This window comes from Nelusetta ayraudi, unplaced genomic scaffold (genome assembly GCF_046127955.1).
Source record: "Nelusetta ayraudi isolate G7.1 ecotype Tasmania unplaced genomic scaffold, CSIRO-AGI_Nayr_v1 ptg000111l, whole genome shotgun sequence".
NCBI lineage: Eukaryota > Metazoa > Chordata > Actinopteri > Tetraodontiformes > Monacanthidae > Nelusetta > Nelusetta ayraudi.
The window spans coordinates 35,798-52,068 of NW_027466161.1; the positions used below are offsets into that span (position 1 = coordinate 35,798).

The window sequence follows — 16,271 nt, forward strand, 5'->3', positions numbered from 1 at the left end:
AAACTAACACTGAAAAAGGTACAACATTATTGTGGGAATGCCTGATTTGTGTTTGTTTTTTTCATACAATTTTTCTTCTGGACAGACTGGACTGGACCACTGATACAAAGAGGAATTCGGCTGAGCAGACATTCTATACAAAGTTGACCTCCAATAATTTAGACTGGACAGGATTTAAAAAGAAAAAAAAAAATGCTCTAAGACACGTCGACCTCTAAAAAGACAAGTGCTTCTTTTTTTTCTCTCTGCGTTTTTTAAACTGAATATTTCTAAGTATAAATTCAGGTGGGTCAGAAAAGCGCTGTGGACGGTACAAGGATTAGCTAGAGGTTATAAAGTGCTTGAGAAGTGTTTAGAAAAACCACACGACACTCCGTTTAACAAGTGGAAAGTTACCTTCCTATCCGTGTGAAACTGGTTAGGAAGGTTCACCGACTTCATCAAAACAAGCAGGGGGAGAACAAAAAAAACAAAACAAAACAAAAGGAAACACAAACACACTATATAGTTGAATGCTTCAAACATGTTCACCAAGAAAGCGCCTACAGTCTCTGTGATCTCGGGCGAGAACGTATGAAAACACTGGGGTGACGTCAAGTCACATGAACCTCCAGGTTGAATCTCATTTGCGGGCGTTTTAATTGTCCCTCCTCTTACTGCACTCAAACTCCCCCCAACGTTAGAATGACTTTGCTGAGAGAGTTTCAATAAAAATCCCCTCATTTTCTCTGTTGTCTGATGGAAATAGACTCTAGCCATTTAAAACAACATGAGGCAAGCGTGACATTCAGCAAATGCACTTATAAATACTCTTGGAGCAGACTTGACAATCTTAACGGTTTGCAGTAGATCTTGCACCATACATAAAAGCCTTTATACTGATTTCCTCTCTTCCCCATTGTCAAGCCATATAATCTTCTTCCACGGATCACTCAGCAACAAAAAAACACTTTGAAAATGAGATTCAGCCTCCGTCTGACACCTCAGTGCAATCTATTTACCCTCAACTGCCTGATATTTCTCACGTCTCCATTACACAGGGTTCCCACTCATCTTCACTACAACATTTTTCTTTTCCATGTCCTTGCATGAAATTTCTATGACCTCTCTGCAACACAGAAATACAGAATTTTCATATTTAAAAGACGTGAACTCTTTGCCAATTACCTTATGATACAACAATTGTTTAAAACATTAAGGTAACTGCAGGTAAAACCTGCAGGTGATCAATTAGACTGGACCATAGGTGGCGCTAGCCGGCTCAGCTTATTCTGTTTACATTGTTGGAGACATGAGACGCAGATCGGCTGCATTAGGGAAGAACGACAAAGAATTCTGCCAGTTCGTAAGAAGCTCGGTCAAATTTCAAGACTTTTCCAAAACTTTGATTGATTTTCCAAAAGATTCTGTGACTTTTCCAGACATGGAAAATTTCATTTGCATATTCCATGACATTGTGGGAACCCTGACTACATTACGATTGCCCTGTTGTGATGTCTCTCTGGGAACCCTGACTACATTACGATTGCCCTGTTGTGATGTCTCTCGCGTTCTTCTTCCCTTTTCAGTTCTACCCTTGAAATCTCTCTTCAGTTCCATTTTCTTAGGTTCACATTTAAAAAAACTAACCGCAATTTTCTAATGAATAAAGCAGTTATTGCAGGTCCGTCTGACCCTGCAAGAGGAATTATAATATGGTTCATCAGTTCATGGATAAAGATTGAACAACAACTATGATTCATTATAAATAATCTATAAAAACAAGGAGTTACATGGGCATGTAGTTTGAGTTATAAACGTATGAGTACTGGAATACCTTTTTTTTAGTATTTAAAATTTCTTGGTTTTCGTTGCAATCACCTTCTGCTTGTGGTCTGGATGCTCAACTTTCAGCTACATATCATCGACCCTTGCTAATGCTCACAGTCCCAAGATTCATCACTGCTTTTGTAGGCTTTCCAGTATGTCCTCAATTTTTTCCATGTTGGATGATGCAGATATCGACGCCTGCAATTGATTCTGTAAGCTGCTCTGTATCTGTGTCTGCAGATTAGTCTGCATTGGAGTCGGCAGGCTGGTTTCTATGGACGCCTGTAAACTGGGCTGCAGGGCTGGTTGCGTGTTCGTCTGCATTGCATTCTGCAGGCAAGTCTGCATCTGTGCCTGGAGGGTGTTCTGCAAGCTGCTGTGCATGGTGGATGTTGTCGAGGGAGCAGCTTGGGCCATGGACTGCATGTGAGCGGAATTCTGGGGCTGACTGTGAGCTGGGAGGTTGGCTCCAGAGGAACTGAGCATCTGGGAAGTATCTGGAAGGAAAAAGAAGTTGGGAAAGACCAAAAAAAAGGAGGTTAATACGGAGCTTTAGGAGAATTCTGGGATCTTTGCGACATCTTCGACAGAGACGATGTTCTTACCATTTTGAATACCAAATACAAACAGGTTGGCTTGCCCTTGCTGAGCCACATTCCCACTCACAGTTGTCTGGAAAAGCTGCTCTGGTGGCTGCTGACCAGGGTTGGCAACCACACCCACACTACCCTGGACAACAAAGATGGTTGTGCCAGGAGATGGGGCGTGATTGTTCAGCTCCCGTGAGCCCATGCTGCTCTGTAGGCCCGACAGAGACGTCTGTGGCAAGAAGAGCTCCACAGGTTGGCTGCCGGAGATGCTGCCGGCACTCGGGCCAACTTGCATCGGCTGCTGATCCTGGAATAGGCTCTGCTGTTGATTCTCAGTGGACGCAGAGTTGTTGTCAGACGAGCTCTGGTCTTGAAAGGACATGGGCTCTAATGGGTCCGGCTGGGGCATGGCAACGTTGATGCTCGCCATGGGGGAAGCGCCTTGGGTCTGAGTGCTGAAGAGAATGGCCGGGGGAATGGCCTGTGGGCTCAGGTCTGTGGCGCAGAGCAGTAAACCTGTCTGCTGAGGCTGGGGGAGCTGGTTTTGTGAGACGGCAGCAGCTTGCGAGTGGTTTGGCATGCTTTGAAACAAGGAGCCCTGTGTGGCCAGTGGAAGCTGCGGTGGCTGCTGTTGGTTCTGCTGTGGGGACTGCTGCTGCTCCATCGGGGTACTCTGTTGCTGCAGTTGGGTGAGCTGAGCTTGAGGTTGGTTCTGAAACACAGCAACAGGTTGGGCTTGACTGGATGTCTCCATTGAGGAGATAAAGGCCAATTGCTGAGGCTGCTGCTGGGCGGGAGGGTTTGGGGAAAGGTAGAGGGTGGAACCTGCTGACTGCTGCTCGGAGCTCAGACTGCTGCTGGTCAACACTGTCAGTGTCTGAGCGAGGGGCGTCTCCGTCAGAGGTCTGGGTGACTGAAAGAGCTGTTGTGGGGGAGACGTGTGTGATGGAGGCTGTGAGGGGAAGCTGGTCTGGATGGTCAGGAGATCTCCAGCCTGCTGAAGGAGGGACACTGGCTGCTGGACTTGTGGAGATGAATGGATCTGTGGTTGGAGCAACTCTGCCTGCAGTTGCTCCAGGACCTGCTCCTGCAATTGTTGCTGTTGAAGGTTGTTTAACACTTGATTCTGTTGCTGTTGCTGTTGCAGCTGGTGTTGTAAATTAGTCAGTAGTTGATTTTGCTGTTGCTGGTCCTGAAGTTGGATGTTATTTAGGACTTGCTGCTGCTGATTTTGCTGCAGTTGTTGCTGCAGTTGCTGTTGGTCTTGTGGCTGTAATATGAGTTGCTGTGGGCTCTGTATGGTGCCCAGGACCTGCTGCTGCTGCTGCTGCTGCAAGTGTTGCTGAAGCTGTTGATGCTGCTGAAACTGATGTTGCATCTGCTGCTGTTGTTGCATCTGCTGCTGCTGCTGTTGCATCTGCTGCTGCTGTTGCATCTGCTGCTGCTGTTGCTGTTGTTGTATTTGTAGCTGTTGCTGTGTGGACAGTTGGTTGTCTGCGGTTCCCAATCTAAGGCTGTTCATGTTCTCCTGGACGTGTTGCTGAAGGGTGTCTGCAGAGGTTGTTGGGCTGTACAGGACAGATGATAACTGCTGCTGGGCTGCTTCCAACACTTGCTGGAGTGTTGTGTTACCTTCTGCCTGGAGCTCCCTTACGGCCCTTTCCAACTGGGCAACCCCTTCCTGTGGGAACAGAGGAATCTGTGTTTGTTGTTGAGGGGGCTGAGAGGCAGAAGGAATCTGGGGCATGTTGGAAGTGTCAGGAGCCAGGGTCTCCTGAGGGTCTCTGAGGAACTGTTGGGGGACCTCAGGTGTTACAGGTGGGATTGTGGTATCTCCCGAAACTGGAAAAGATGTTGGAGAGGTAATTTCTTGCTTTGGTATGGTGGTAAGAGACTCAAGGCAAGGGAAAACAGGAGGTGCCGGGGAAAGCTCCACATCCTCAGACTGTAAAGGCATTGGGCTCTGAAAGGAATCTCCACCTGTATGGGGAGTAGAACTGAGCTCCAAGGTCTGCTGGACTGAGACAAGAGGCTCTGGAGTGGGCTGTGGGAAAAAGGAGGAGAAACGTTATACCACTTGGCATTCATAGAAAACATTTCATTCTTCCCAATGACATGAATCAACTTTTACCTTGAAGACATTTACAGGTGGATTGCTAGACACCTCCATCGGCGTGTCTTCTTGTCGTTTGGAAGACTGACCCATGCAATCGCTTTGCTCTGGAGACAATGTTTTCAGATGGCCTTCAAACATACACGGCTTGACTGCGGATGGTCCCTCTGTCTTTACTGTCTGGACATTTTTATCTGCTGAGGGTACAGACAACAGCATTTTGTCTGTGGAACTCCATGCACTTCACCTGCATGACAATCAGGATGGAATTTTCACGTCCTATACCTGAGTCTGGAAGATAGGTGAAGGTCTGGCCTTCATGGGATCTACCGGCGTTGGTCATCACAAAGATTCCCACAGAAACAGGAGAAGTAACTGATGGATTGTGGAACGGAGGGACTGTCACAATCAAATGATTCTGGAAACAAATCCAAATAAAGCATCATGTTTCTACCGAAATGTCAGAGGAGTGGAGTGCCTGACAATTAGAGTTGGGTTTGGCACAACAGTGTAAATTAATAATAAAACCAGAAACATAACCCAGGTGTAAAGGGTTCAATAGGTTGTGTATACCTGATGGAAAAGGTCCATATCAATCTTTGCCTCAGCTTGCCATGAATTATCATCTGCCCAACAAAACAAAATGTATTCTTATATCCAACAGTTTTACGTCTCAACAACCAAGATCATCATAATCGTAAAACACAGACAACGTGTCACCAGTACCAGCAATGTTCTCCTGAAAAATCACTTTGGTTCCTTTGAGAAAGTTCTTCCCAATAATAAAAACTTCCTCTCCACCTCTCACGGAACAGCTGTGAAGACTTTTCTTCAGGATTTCAGGCACTCCTGCTGGCTGGGCTACAGAATGAAAGAAGAATTAATCAAAACGTTCATGACATCTGGGTTGGGCAAACAGAAACACACTGGTGGGAAGTCTTTAAATCTGATTAAACTAAAACATTTATGACAGATAACCCTGATGCAAATTTTGACAAACTACCACAAATCTCAGGAATTTAAGGCTAACTACATGTGTATGTGGTAAAAGATGAATGCCTGGTTTATCAGATACCTTGCCCAGACTACTTACTGCAGAGGATGGGAGATGAGGGAACCTGCAGAATTAGAACTGATGCATCAGTCTGAGGGATGTTGACTCTGAAGGCCAGTCTGGCACGGGTACTCTTTTTCTTAGAGCCTGCCACACCAATACGGGCTTCCACATCAGCATTACGCAGCTTTAAAATTCCCACACAGTCTACCCTGTGGACATAAGAGCAGTGGTTCATATTGGAATTATGTCTTTCAAGTACACCAACACCAAGTGAGAAGTCCATATTCCAAATCCATAGCAAAAAGTGCTTACGCAAGTGTCATGTCAGTGCTGGGCTCCAGGGGGATCTCAATAACAGTGGTGCCCTCGATGTCCACCTCTGTGCAGGCTGTGGTGTTCCGTCCCGTCACTCTGCACGCCTGGTAGAAGCCATGAGGCTTTACTCTGCCTGCATCATTGGCTACAAACACTTGCAGCACAACTGGTTCACTCACACCTTCCAACTGGGGACAAAAAGCCATAAAAAACTGAAGAATAATTCATAACGTCCATAATGGCACTACTGCAAGCTTGTAGCATAGATGTTATATTGGTCATTTGTTGAGTAGCTGAGTGAGCCAATGTCAAACCTTCACAGTGGGGAATCCTTGCTGTGTGCGGTCCTTGACAGAACCTCTGCTGCCCTCAGTCAGATAGCGCGCTCTGTGCTGGGTCTCCGGCTGCACAAGGATCTTAAGCTCCTTCCCATCGCTTCTCTGGGGGAATTGAGCAGACAATGACCCACCCTTTGCTGTGGACCCCGACTCAAGAGAGCTGCAGGGGCAACAGAAATCACAAATTTAGCATGACATGCAGAAATCAAACAGTCCTAGTCACGACTACATTCAATAACGTTTGTAGAGCAATTCCAAAATATGCAGACCGAATATCAATTGTGAGAGAGTCCCCGCACCTGGTTATGGGACTGCTTTTGTCTGTGCCCAACTGGGATAAAACAAAATGAGGTGCTTTTGCGCTGTCAGCATCAAACACATCCATGCTGTCCTCTGGTGGAGCTGGTTTGGGACCCGGCCGCTGACGAGGGGTGCGCTTCCTCGACTTGCGCGGCACCTCTGTGTTATCATTGTAGGACGTGGAGCTGACCAAGCTGAAGTTGGAGACCGAGTCATCAGCCCACATGCTGCTGCTGTGCTCCGAGTCTGGACCTGGTGGGCCGCACACGGAGGGCTCCTCTTGGCAAGACATCTGGCTGTCATCGAACAGATCCTCGGGTGGTGGTGATATGTTCAACACTGGTCTCCGCTTTGACGGCGTGTTCTGAGGCTGCTGCACTCCCAGCCCTGCCAACACTCCTGGCGCTACGTCTCCCACCGTGGTGCTGTTTGTTCCGCTGTTGGCTCTGCTCGGGACAGACGCGGCTTCCTCCATGCTTTGCACCTCTGATGCTCCAGCTCCATCTCCTCCAGCGGAGTGGGCATGTTGCGGTACCTTGAGATGGTCTGAAGAGGGGGTAGAGGAGCTCGTGGATGGCACTCCCATGGCGAGACAGGAAGAGACAGAAGCACTGGAGGCGGTAGATGTGGCATCTGCAGTAGTATATACGGATATTGAAGTTAGCGCAGGTGATCGGCACAGAGTAGGCTAGCAGTCCCATTCAAGCAGCTGAATTTGTGCATGATTTGAATTGATTTCCCCTCTTCCCAACTCCAATTTCAACCGATTGTTGTGAGTTATATGCTCTCACTGTGCATGCGAGAGCAGTCAGGCATTGATCAAAAACGCTCTGAAGTTAAAGTTGAGAAGGGTACTATAGGTCCCACAAATTTCATATTCCTATAAAACCTCTCTCAATTAAAAATCAATGTGAAAAAACCGACATGCTTTGTTTACAAAAACAAAAGCAAGCTACAAATTGTAACATACACATTGCCAGAAAGAAACATGACAAAATCTGGCCAAACTTTCTTGTACAGCCAAATTTGCAAGCTGGTAATGTGGCGCCAAATTAAAGTTGCCAGGTTTATTGGACATTTTAGTGCAATGTGCATTCAGGAGTACAGTCGATTGCGCATGCCAATTGGAGGATTTGGTTGGGACTGAGCGTAGCCATGGAGACAGAATAAACAAGCCTCTGACCTATGGAGCAGTGAACTGCAGACCATTTTATATGCAGACACTCCCTGCCTCAGAGGGAACTTCCTGCAATAAAAACGAGACAGCCAATGAGCAACAAGAGAGCTGATCATTCAAGATTCAACTTCTGTCAGTCAGTAAATTGGATGAGTTAATGCACTGAAGGAAGTAGTCACTTTTGAAGTTGATCATTTGTAGACATGTTGAAGCATGTTTAGGTTGTTTCTCTTCTTCAATGATGATCTGAAGAACATTATGGTACCCATGCTCTTTGATCAGCACTGCTTAAGGCCAGCTGGTTCAAACAGGACAGTTAGAAAGTAGCGTTAACAAAAGCACTCTCTCTCTCTCTCCCCCCCCCCCTCTCCGTCCCCCCCTATTGACCCATTAGTGCACTGGGTATATGACTATAGAATCCTCAGAGCTGTAGTTGGCCTCCCTGAACCATGATCCCAGATCAGACCACATTTGTTTGCTGGATAAAGGATTTCTGCCTTCGAGACCTTCTAGCAAATAGTTGGGGCAACTTCACTGTTTCATTAGAGGGGCAGAGCCATCAAAACAACTACAACTGTCAGCTGTTTCCCAGGACGTGGGTGGATAATGTCTTGGCTACACAGTGGGCTTGAAACCCAAATGTGTTATTGATGTCACAAGAGCTGGCGTTGTAGTGTTGTGCACCACCGGTTCGTGTTGAGAAGCTCGTTGAGAAACACGCACAGAATCGAACCAAACGAATGCCAGGCCAGACACAAATATGTGAGGCACAATTTTATGAGGCAACATTACTGTCTGAGGTAACTGCTTAAACCAAAGGACAGGCTTTGGGAAAAGCAATGCTAAGTTGACTTACTTTATTTCACAATGATGAAAAGGCCATATGTAAAGAAATAATGTCAAGCACAAGCATCAGAGGTTAAAGAGCTGCTTAAAATGGGTGAAACCAGAGAAAACAGGCTTTGTTGGCATGCAGTTAATGCAAACAAAACATCAGGTGAGACTCGACATTCAGGGTAAAGCCTTGAAGGAAATGAAACCTGTGTTTACGTTCTGTACATTTAATCCAGTAAAGCCTTGTTTCTGTTACACAGATTAGCCTGACTCTCTGTAGAGATCAGCCACTTCGACAAGAACAAACAAGACATGTTGGAAAAATCTCAGTGTAAACAACAACAGTGACTTTGCTGCTGCATGCTGCAATAAAGAAAAAAAAAAAAAAAAGATTCCACTGACAATCCTTCGACTTTACGGAGATTCACAGGATTTCACGTCTCTGGTTAGCATTAGCTCAGCTCACTTGGTAGGTCAATCGAGGGGAAACAAAATCAGTGCTAGGGTTATCCAGATTCTTTTCACGAGAAAACTGTAAATCAGCAAGATGAGTTGCAACAATTTCGTCTTATAACTGAGAAACAATTCTAGTCTTATGGTTGAGATAAAGCTGTCTTCAGAGCAGTTCTTTGACGACTTAATTCTAAAATACCAACATATATAAATCCGTAAACAGTGTATGCTTGGCAGGTTTTGACTGCTGGACATAACATTGTTTATTTGTAAACACTCAAGGCTTCAAGATTTTCCATCATAACTTTGTTTCCAGAATACCTCTTTAATTTGAATAAAAGAAAGGATTAAATAAGCATACAGCAAACTCCCATCAAAGCCGTATCAGCCCAGGTGTAATACTTTGCATCTCCATCACCTGACACACTGGCGCTCCAAGAAAAAGCAAAGCACATTTTGTACTGAAAAGGGGATTTAACTCCGGTTTAAATCCAACTGCAAATCAGCTTAACACTTGGTGTTGCTCCCCCACTGGTTTAACTAATAAAAACCTCTGTATCCCCGAGTGAAATCTGATATGAATGTGCCATGCCAGCAGTATTAAAATACCATTCTTTAAATATAGACACAATACCAGCCACAGAGATTTAGAGTAAGGAACTGGTGAAAGAGTGAAGTTGCCCTTCAACCACTGACTGAAGGCTATATTAGGTTCTCCACCTCTATGTTCTCAGGGAATAGTTTGCTGAGGGGATGATCCTAGATCATGGTTTTAATGAGATGATTGGACAACTCACCTGAAGCCAAGGGGGCGGTGGGCGGTGGTCCCACCTCTCCCCCGCTCGTCTGGCTCATGGTGGGCGGGTTTGTCTGTGAGGACGACGGCTGGAGCTGGAGCTCTTTGGGGAGGAGGTCATATACCGACTCTGTCAGAAAGAGCGAGCAGTAGATGAGATTATTAAAACACATAATAACAAATACACTGTGTTTACATAACTTTTCACCGAGATAAAGAACCAAATTCAATTATGCCTTTTCCCCCATTTGAACTTGTGCCAAACCTCAAGCCGAGCTTAAAATGCAGTACTACCAACATGAGTAAATGTAGATGGTGGCTAAAAAAAAACCAAACTTCTAGGAACAGGCCAGGATTGACTACACAGGATCAGATGACAGGCAGACATGCAGAGAATACAGCGGTCAGCACGGGTGTCTTCTAATGAACAGCATCAGCGCTGCGTAAAAGGCTCCACCGAGACCATCCTACGTAATTGATGTCAAGGTGATTTCTATAACCGGCCTCTGGACTACAGTGGAGTGAGCCATATTTGGATGCAGATAAAGAGATGATTGGCGAGTCTGGTTGCCAAGAAACAGCCGTCCATCAACACGGCGACATGGATATTTCAGCTGTGCGGCGCCGTCGCCAGGAGTGTGTAGTAGTCACCCGATACTGGGCTCCGACTTCGCAGCAGCCGAATAGTGAAAATGACTCGACACATGATCTCGCGCCCCAGTGACGTCCACAACTCGGCCGAGGTGTATGCTGACAAACTAACATCTCACTCACAGTGCAAACAAAACAGGCAGACAGCGTTATGCCCCAATTAGATTACAAAGCGTAATCATTTCCAAAAAATCAAGGGAATTTATTTGAATCAGAACCAACCAAAAAGGGATGGCTGCAACAAAGTGATTTAAGAAAAAAAGGGAAAAAAAAGAAACAATCAGCTGTTTTGTTCTATTGCGCCGGTTCCAGTTGAGCGTCAGCTGCAGTCGAATGTTAATGTTTATTCAGTCTTTTGCCTTCGTTCTGCTCCATTTAGCGCGTCTCTCCTCGCAACGCAACACAAACTGGGACTCCAAGGAACCTTTAAATCTCATTCATATTCAGATGTAAAGACTGTTACAAAATATAGTTCAAAGATTTGCAGAGCTCCTAGGCATATTTTTTTTAATTAAGGCTTATTTCAAACCTAAATTCTAGATTAGATTGCTATCGTTGCGATCATTGCTATTAAATAGTCAATGACTAAAATGAGGAATCTTCTCTGGAATTGTCACCCAAACTGTGGATCACCGTCTACTTTAAATCGGACGAACCACGAGAGTGCGTGCGCCAATCTTTTCAAGCCAAGCGCTAAACAGGGCCGTTCTGTGCTGTGTGAACAAGAGGCCAGTAATGAACTTTAGATGCGTGTAATCATCATTATAACCCTGGCTGTGTCTGGCGGTGTCTGCCGGGCTTTGTTCGCGTTGGGAAGACATTGTGTATGAATGTGTTACAGATTGACTGGCAACATGACTTCACATGACCTCAGTCCACACTATCACCCCTTTCACACAGGAGGAGTGTGAGTGTGTGTGTGTGTGTGTGTGTGTGTGAGCCTTGCCCTCACACTTGAAACTGCAGCAACGGCCGACTGTCGAACCTGTGAGTCTCATTTCGACATGAAAGATCTCAGTGCGACTCCATTACATGCACTCGCATCTCACCGGTTCTCCAACAACGACAATACAAACCACGTGTTTATGACGAGTTCAAATTATTGATTATTTATTGATTGAACTTCTACAGAACACAATCTCTTCACAGTGACTTCCAACCCATTATACATCTATAGAAGATGGATGACATGCTCTTTTGTGCAGAGTTTTGCAGATTTTTCTCACGTCATCCACCAATGACAGAATTATTGACTGTCAATGTCAACTGCCGATGCTGTGGCAAGACTTTTTTATCTGTAAGTGTCAAGAATTAAGAAGTCGGTCATAACTTTCCTTTCCATTGGCCAAAGAGCATGTATGCTTAGATGTCTGTAGTGCGTGTATGTACGAGTGTTTCCAGTCAGTTAATCCACCACCCATCACCCACTGCCGACTCACTTCCTTTTTCCTCCGTCTTCTCTGCATGTCTACATACTTGCAGAAGATCATAGGATGATAAAAACGTGTTCATCTGCAGTCTTGGCCGTAACCCAGAGGGCATCAGTGCACTTGTATGTGCACAGTTTATATCCAAAAATAGGCCACAATGAACTTGCAGGCCGCATGAAAGGGACTAACATTAACCTACACTCACAATTAAATGACATCATCTTGTAGCTATGCGCTGCTCATATTAAGCCTCAAGGTTTGGCAAATGGCAGGACAGCCAGTCCATTTTTATTCCCTGCAGCTGGCTCGGGCCGAAGACACAGGACCACTGGTGAATAGACAATTCAAGAGGCCGATGTTTTTGGAGCAAATGAAAAACAAAAATGTGTGGACCAAGAATGTATCTCGGTGCCCAATAATGGCTGCTTCAGTTACATTCTTGAGCACGCTGTGTTGCGCCGGTGCCAGGGCACAGACAAAGGACCTACACAGTGCAATCGAAAAAGGGGGAGAATCATTTTTCTGCCAATTATAATATCTCTGTTTACCTTGAAACTGAACCCTACTGGCAGAGCATAAGTTTCCGATGTGATTCTTCACAATTCAGATTATGCAACGTGCATGTAGTAAATAAAAGGTTCCATTTAAGATAGAAAACCTAGTTAACTTAAGAGTGCATGGAGTTTACCACTCACTCCCAGGTGGTTTTTTTTGCATGTTTTAGCAAGTAAAAAAACCCCCTCAGTGTTAAATAGAGCTATGACACAGCTGAAGGTTACGGGCCTGCATCCTTTTAAATGATTACTTATCTGGTGTGGTTGGGGGAGGGGCGCCCCAGGTGATTAGCAGTAAACGGAAACTAATGGACAGATGCACGGATGTGAATACATGAATAAAAACTAAGCTGAGGCACAAGGAAAAACAATTAGAGCAGGACAAAAATAACTCGCAATTTCAAATTTATCCTGGAGTGCTATGGTCTTCAAAGGGTCGTCCTCAAGCTGCATTAAAGTGACTGACAGTTCTGGAACTGGGAAAACAAATACCGATTTCTCTTTCCAGGGAGTTGGAACAGTATTTCTTATGTCTCGACAAGTCACCTCATACTGACGAGGAGACACATTAACCCGACTCCAACACATTAGTCAAGAACAACTGCAAAGACATTCTCAGAAAGTGATTCAACTTGTTCCAAAAAAAAAAAAAAAAAAGCACTCTAGAACTTATTGTGCAATCTTTATTTCATGGCGAGACCAGATTACCTCGAGTTAAATGCGCATCCAGTGCGGCAGTCTCACATGTTTCTCACACTGATAAGCTGATAAACAGTGTTTTTCTTCTGCCGCTGAGACTAAACTTGCCTTCTCAATGCTTTACCAAAGCAGCAGTAAGCAGGATACACATACATACGGCAAATATATGTATGTGTGTGTGTGTGTGTGAGAAAGCTGTCTCATCAGGTGAACACAAAAATACTCAAAACATTTCTGAAAATGGTTTATCATAGTGCCAAATAGAAATCAGCCATGATTTCACACGTTGGAAGATGTTCTCATATTAACTCAGTTATGCCTCAACATAAAAAAACGACATAAAACTACTTTAATTATTGATTTTAATATCAATGACTACTGTTCCGTGATTCCAGTTTGTCAAGTCATTTGGAGAAGGAAGGAACTGAAACTAAATTACATGTAGTTGATTTTCCTGCACAAAATCTGTGTCACTAAAAACTGAGAATTGATGTCAAATTTCCACTGATGTGAAAAATACAATGCGTGTTTTAAATGTAGTGTGACTCTTGCCTGAACATGCTCGTTACCTTGAAGCCACCACGAGCACACACACACTTACAGCCTGAGGTAAAAATAAACACCAGTACCATGTGACACAAAACGGGGCATGTGGCACATTGTCACGGGGGAAAACTTTACACACCGTAAAGTCGTAAATGTAATGCTGCTCATCACTTTCATCTCCCCCGCAAAAAAAAAAAATCACATTGACATCGGCAGGACAGAGGGGTTTAACGCAATGACATCAATGCACACAAAACGCCATGCATCTCGGGTTTCCAGCGCACACGACATACAGGCCCTGTTCATAAATAAACAAAGGCCCGATAGCTCAAAGTTGTTCGACTTGCTCGAACAAGATCCTGTCGGCCAAAGTGCTGCTGGTAAAAAGCAGCACACGCATCCATGAGGTTAACGGGTCGGTTCTCCGATGATTACACAGCAACACCTAGCTAGTGAACAAGAACAGAACCGCTGACTGGCTGCCACTGGTGTTGTAGTACTCAAGATTGGTCTTGGTCTAGGCCAGGGGTGGGCAGACTTTTGACTGGTGGATCACAGTGGGTTCTAAACTGTGACAGAGGGGCCGGTGCAGCAGCAGATGGATGGATGGATGGAGTTTTGGTGACCCACCTCATAGGAGGAAAAATATATCATGTCATATGAAGAAAACTTGTGCTTTCATTTCAAATGACAATAAACAAAAGCGTTCCAACAAAATCAGTGTCTTTGAAGCCCCAGGGTACTTTAGTTTGTCATTGAAATGACTCTTAAAACACACAAAAATGATGAAATACAACTATTTTATAACTTACTTACTATTAATATAATTTCTTCAAGTTCGGCAGGCCGGACTAAAAAGCTTAACAGGCCGCATATGGCCCCCGGACCGTAGTTTGCCCACCCCTGGTCTAGAGACTCGTCTCAAGGGTCATTTTTTTTTTTTTTTTTTTTTTTTTTTTAGATTCTTTTATTTGGAAAGGACAGAGAAATTGCACATTACAACAAATCAATGATCAAGGGTAATTTTTACTCGGTCTGGTCTCAGTCTTGTTCTGGGCAGACTCGGGATTTTTGATCAAGAGGGTTTAAGACTCAGCCAACACTGCAATGACACGATAATAAATAATGACTATAAAAGAAAAGGACGCTTTTGTTCCAGCACCTCACCCCCAGAGCCATGCAGAACTTTGATGTCTTTCACAACCACCATGAGTGAGATGAGTGTATTTTAAGTGTTGAGCTCAGACAATAAAAGGCAAACCTGGATTAATAAAAAGATACTGGTCATTTGTTGTTGTTTTTTTGTGATTTTCTTCCCAGTCTTGGTCCTTTCTCGGTCTCAAAACCCCTGATGTCTTGTCTTGATACTGTAGCCTTAATATTGTCTCGGCTTGTGCAGTCTTGACTACAACACGTAGCTGCCACCCAGGCCCCAGTGACAAGACACACAAGAGCGTGACACTTCTCAGCGATTTAAAAAGACAGGCAGGAAACCATGCACAACATCAAAAACCCGTAGGAGCACAACCACACCAGGAGCATCGACAATTGGGAGTAAACACAGCAGGCATGGGCTCAGTGTGGCCCCTGTCTGTCTTCGTGCTCGCCGTACACGCCCCTCTGCAAAGTCACATCAGGATTTTAGACGGCAAGTCCCCTGAACAATGTGGCAGCCACCAATGACCTCAGTAGATTCGCTCGTTCGTAACGTGGACGGACATTAAGACGAGCTATCAGCCCACTGGGTGGTGACAAACCTCCTCCTATATGTATATATAAAACAATAATAATAATAATAATAATAAATCACGCTGCGTATCGCCTGCGTGTTAATTCGAGCGTTGACCTAGCGGCCAGCTAAGCAGCCAGGTAGCGAGCCAAGCACCAGCAGCTAACTGAGCCAGCTAGCCCAGCTAGCCGCTGCCACACACACACACACACACACACACACACACACACACACACACACACACACACACACACACACAGAGTGAGAGAGAGAGAGAGATCGAGCGAGAGAGAGAGAGAGAGAGAGAGAGAGAGAGAGAGAGGGAGGGAGGGAGGGAGGAAGCTAACTCCTGCTAGCTCGCAGGCTTAACCAGATCCTGACGACACATTCATTCCTACTCCTACCGCGGGGGTGGGATGGGGGCATGAGGGCAAGTCATGCTGCCAACAGTCTTACCTTTAGAGTAGAGAGATTTGGGAGAGTTGAGGTCGAGATCCGAGCTGAGGAGGGAGACAAAATCAGAGGGCATCGCAGCAGCGCTTCATGGAGAGGAGGGGACGCAGAGCAGCCAGGCGCTCTTCACAAGAGACCGAGCGAGGCGCCTGCTGCCGCTGCTGCCGACCAATAACCGGAGCGTCTGCGCGAGGAGGAGGCGGAATGTCGAAAGCAGCCGAGACGAACATTTACAATGATCGCGCGGCGGCTACGGCGCAACTTGGGGCTTTGCCTTCAAGACCGTTAGCGAGCGCGTCTCACGCTGGCCGTGTGTGCGTGTGCCTTTGCTAAAGAGGAGACACAAACACGCACTCGCCTATAGTTGGTCGGCCCACGTCCCTCCCCCGCCCCCTTCCTACCCTCCCTCCCTCCCTCAGCCCCTCCC

At 45.5% G+C, this 16,271-nt stretch overlaps 1 protein-coding gene across 3 annotated transcripts; it reads right to left on the bottom strand.

Moving 5' to 3' along the window:
* Positions 1 to 376: 376 nt before the first annotated feature.
* On the bottom strand, positions 377 to 16,211 carry nfat5a (nuclear factor of activated T cells 5a). Of its 3 annotated transcripts, none has more exons than XM_076049289.1 (12): positions 15,848 to 16,211; positions 9,784 to 9,912; positions 6,522 to 7,155; positions 6,199 to 6,382; positions 5,882 to 6,072; positions 5,606 to 5,778; positions 5,239 to 5,373; positions 5,086 to 5,138; positions 4,798 to 4,930; positions 4,531 to 4,706; positions 2,415 to 4,443; positions 377 to 2,306 (listed from the first exon to the last, which is right to left on the bottom strand). In XM_076049289.1, exons 1-12 carry the CDS (start codon positions 15,918 to 15,920, stop codon positions 1,939 to 1,941), a joined length of 4,278 nt encoding a protein of 1,425 aa, XP_075905404.1. In that variant the 5' UTR covers positions 15,921 to 16,211; the 3' UTR covers positions 377 to 1,938. The 3 variants fall into 3 exon arrangements, with proteins under 3 accessions (XP_075905404.1, XP_075905403.1, XP_075905405.1); XM_076049288.1 differs by having other exon boundaries at positions 4,531 to 4,709; XM_076049290.1 differs by lacking the exons at positions 9,784 to 9,912; positions 15,848 to 16,211 and adding an exon at positions 7,706 to 7,729 and having other exon boundaries at positions 4,531 to 4,709.
* Positions 16,212 to 16,271: the final 60 nt, after the last annotated feature.

Bases quoted from the DNA above. Each gene is read 5' to 3' on its own strand.
- nfat5a (XM_076049288.1), bottom strand. From the start codon at position 15,920: ATGCCCTCTGATTTTGTCTCCCTCCTCAGCTCGGATCTCGACCTCAAC. The intron at 7,156-9,783 runs GTGAGTTGTCCA...ATACTACTGCAG, and splicing joins CACCGCCCCCTTGGCTTCAG to ATGCCACATCTACCGCCTCC. The intron at 4,931-5,085 runs GTATACACAACC...ATTTGTTTCCAG, and splicing joins ATATGGACCTTTTCCATCAG to AATCATTTGATTGTGACAGT.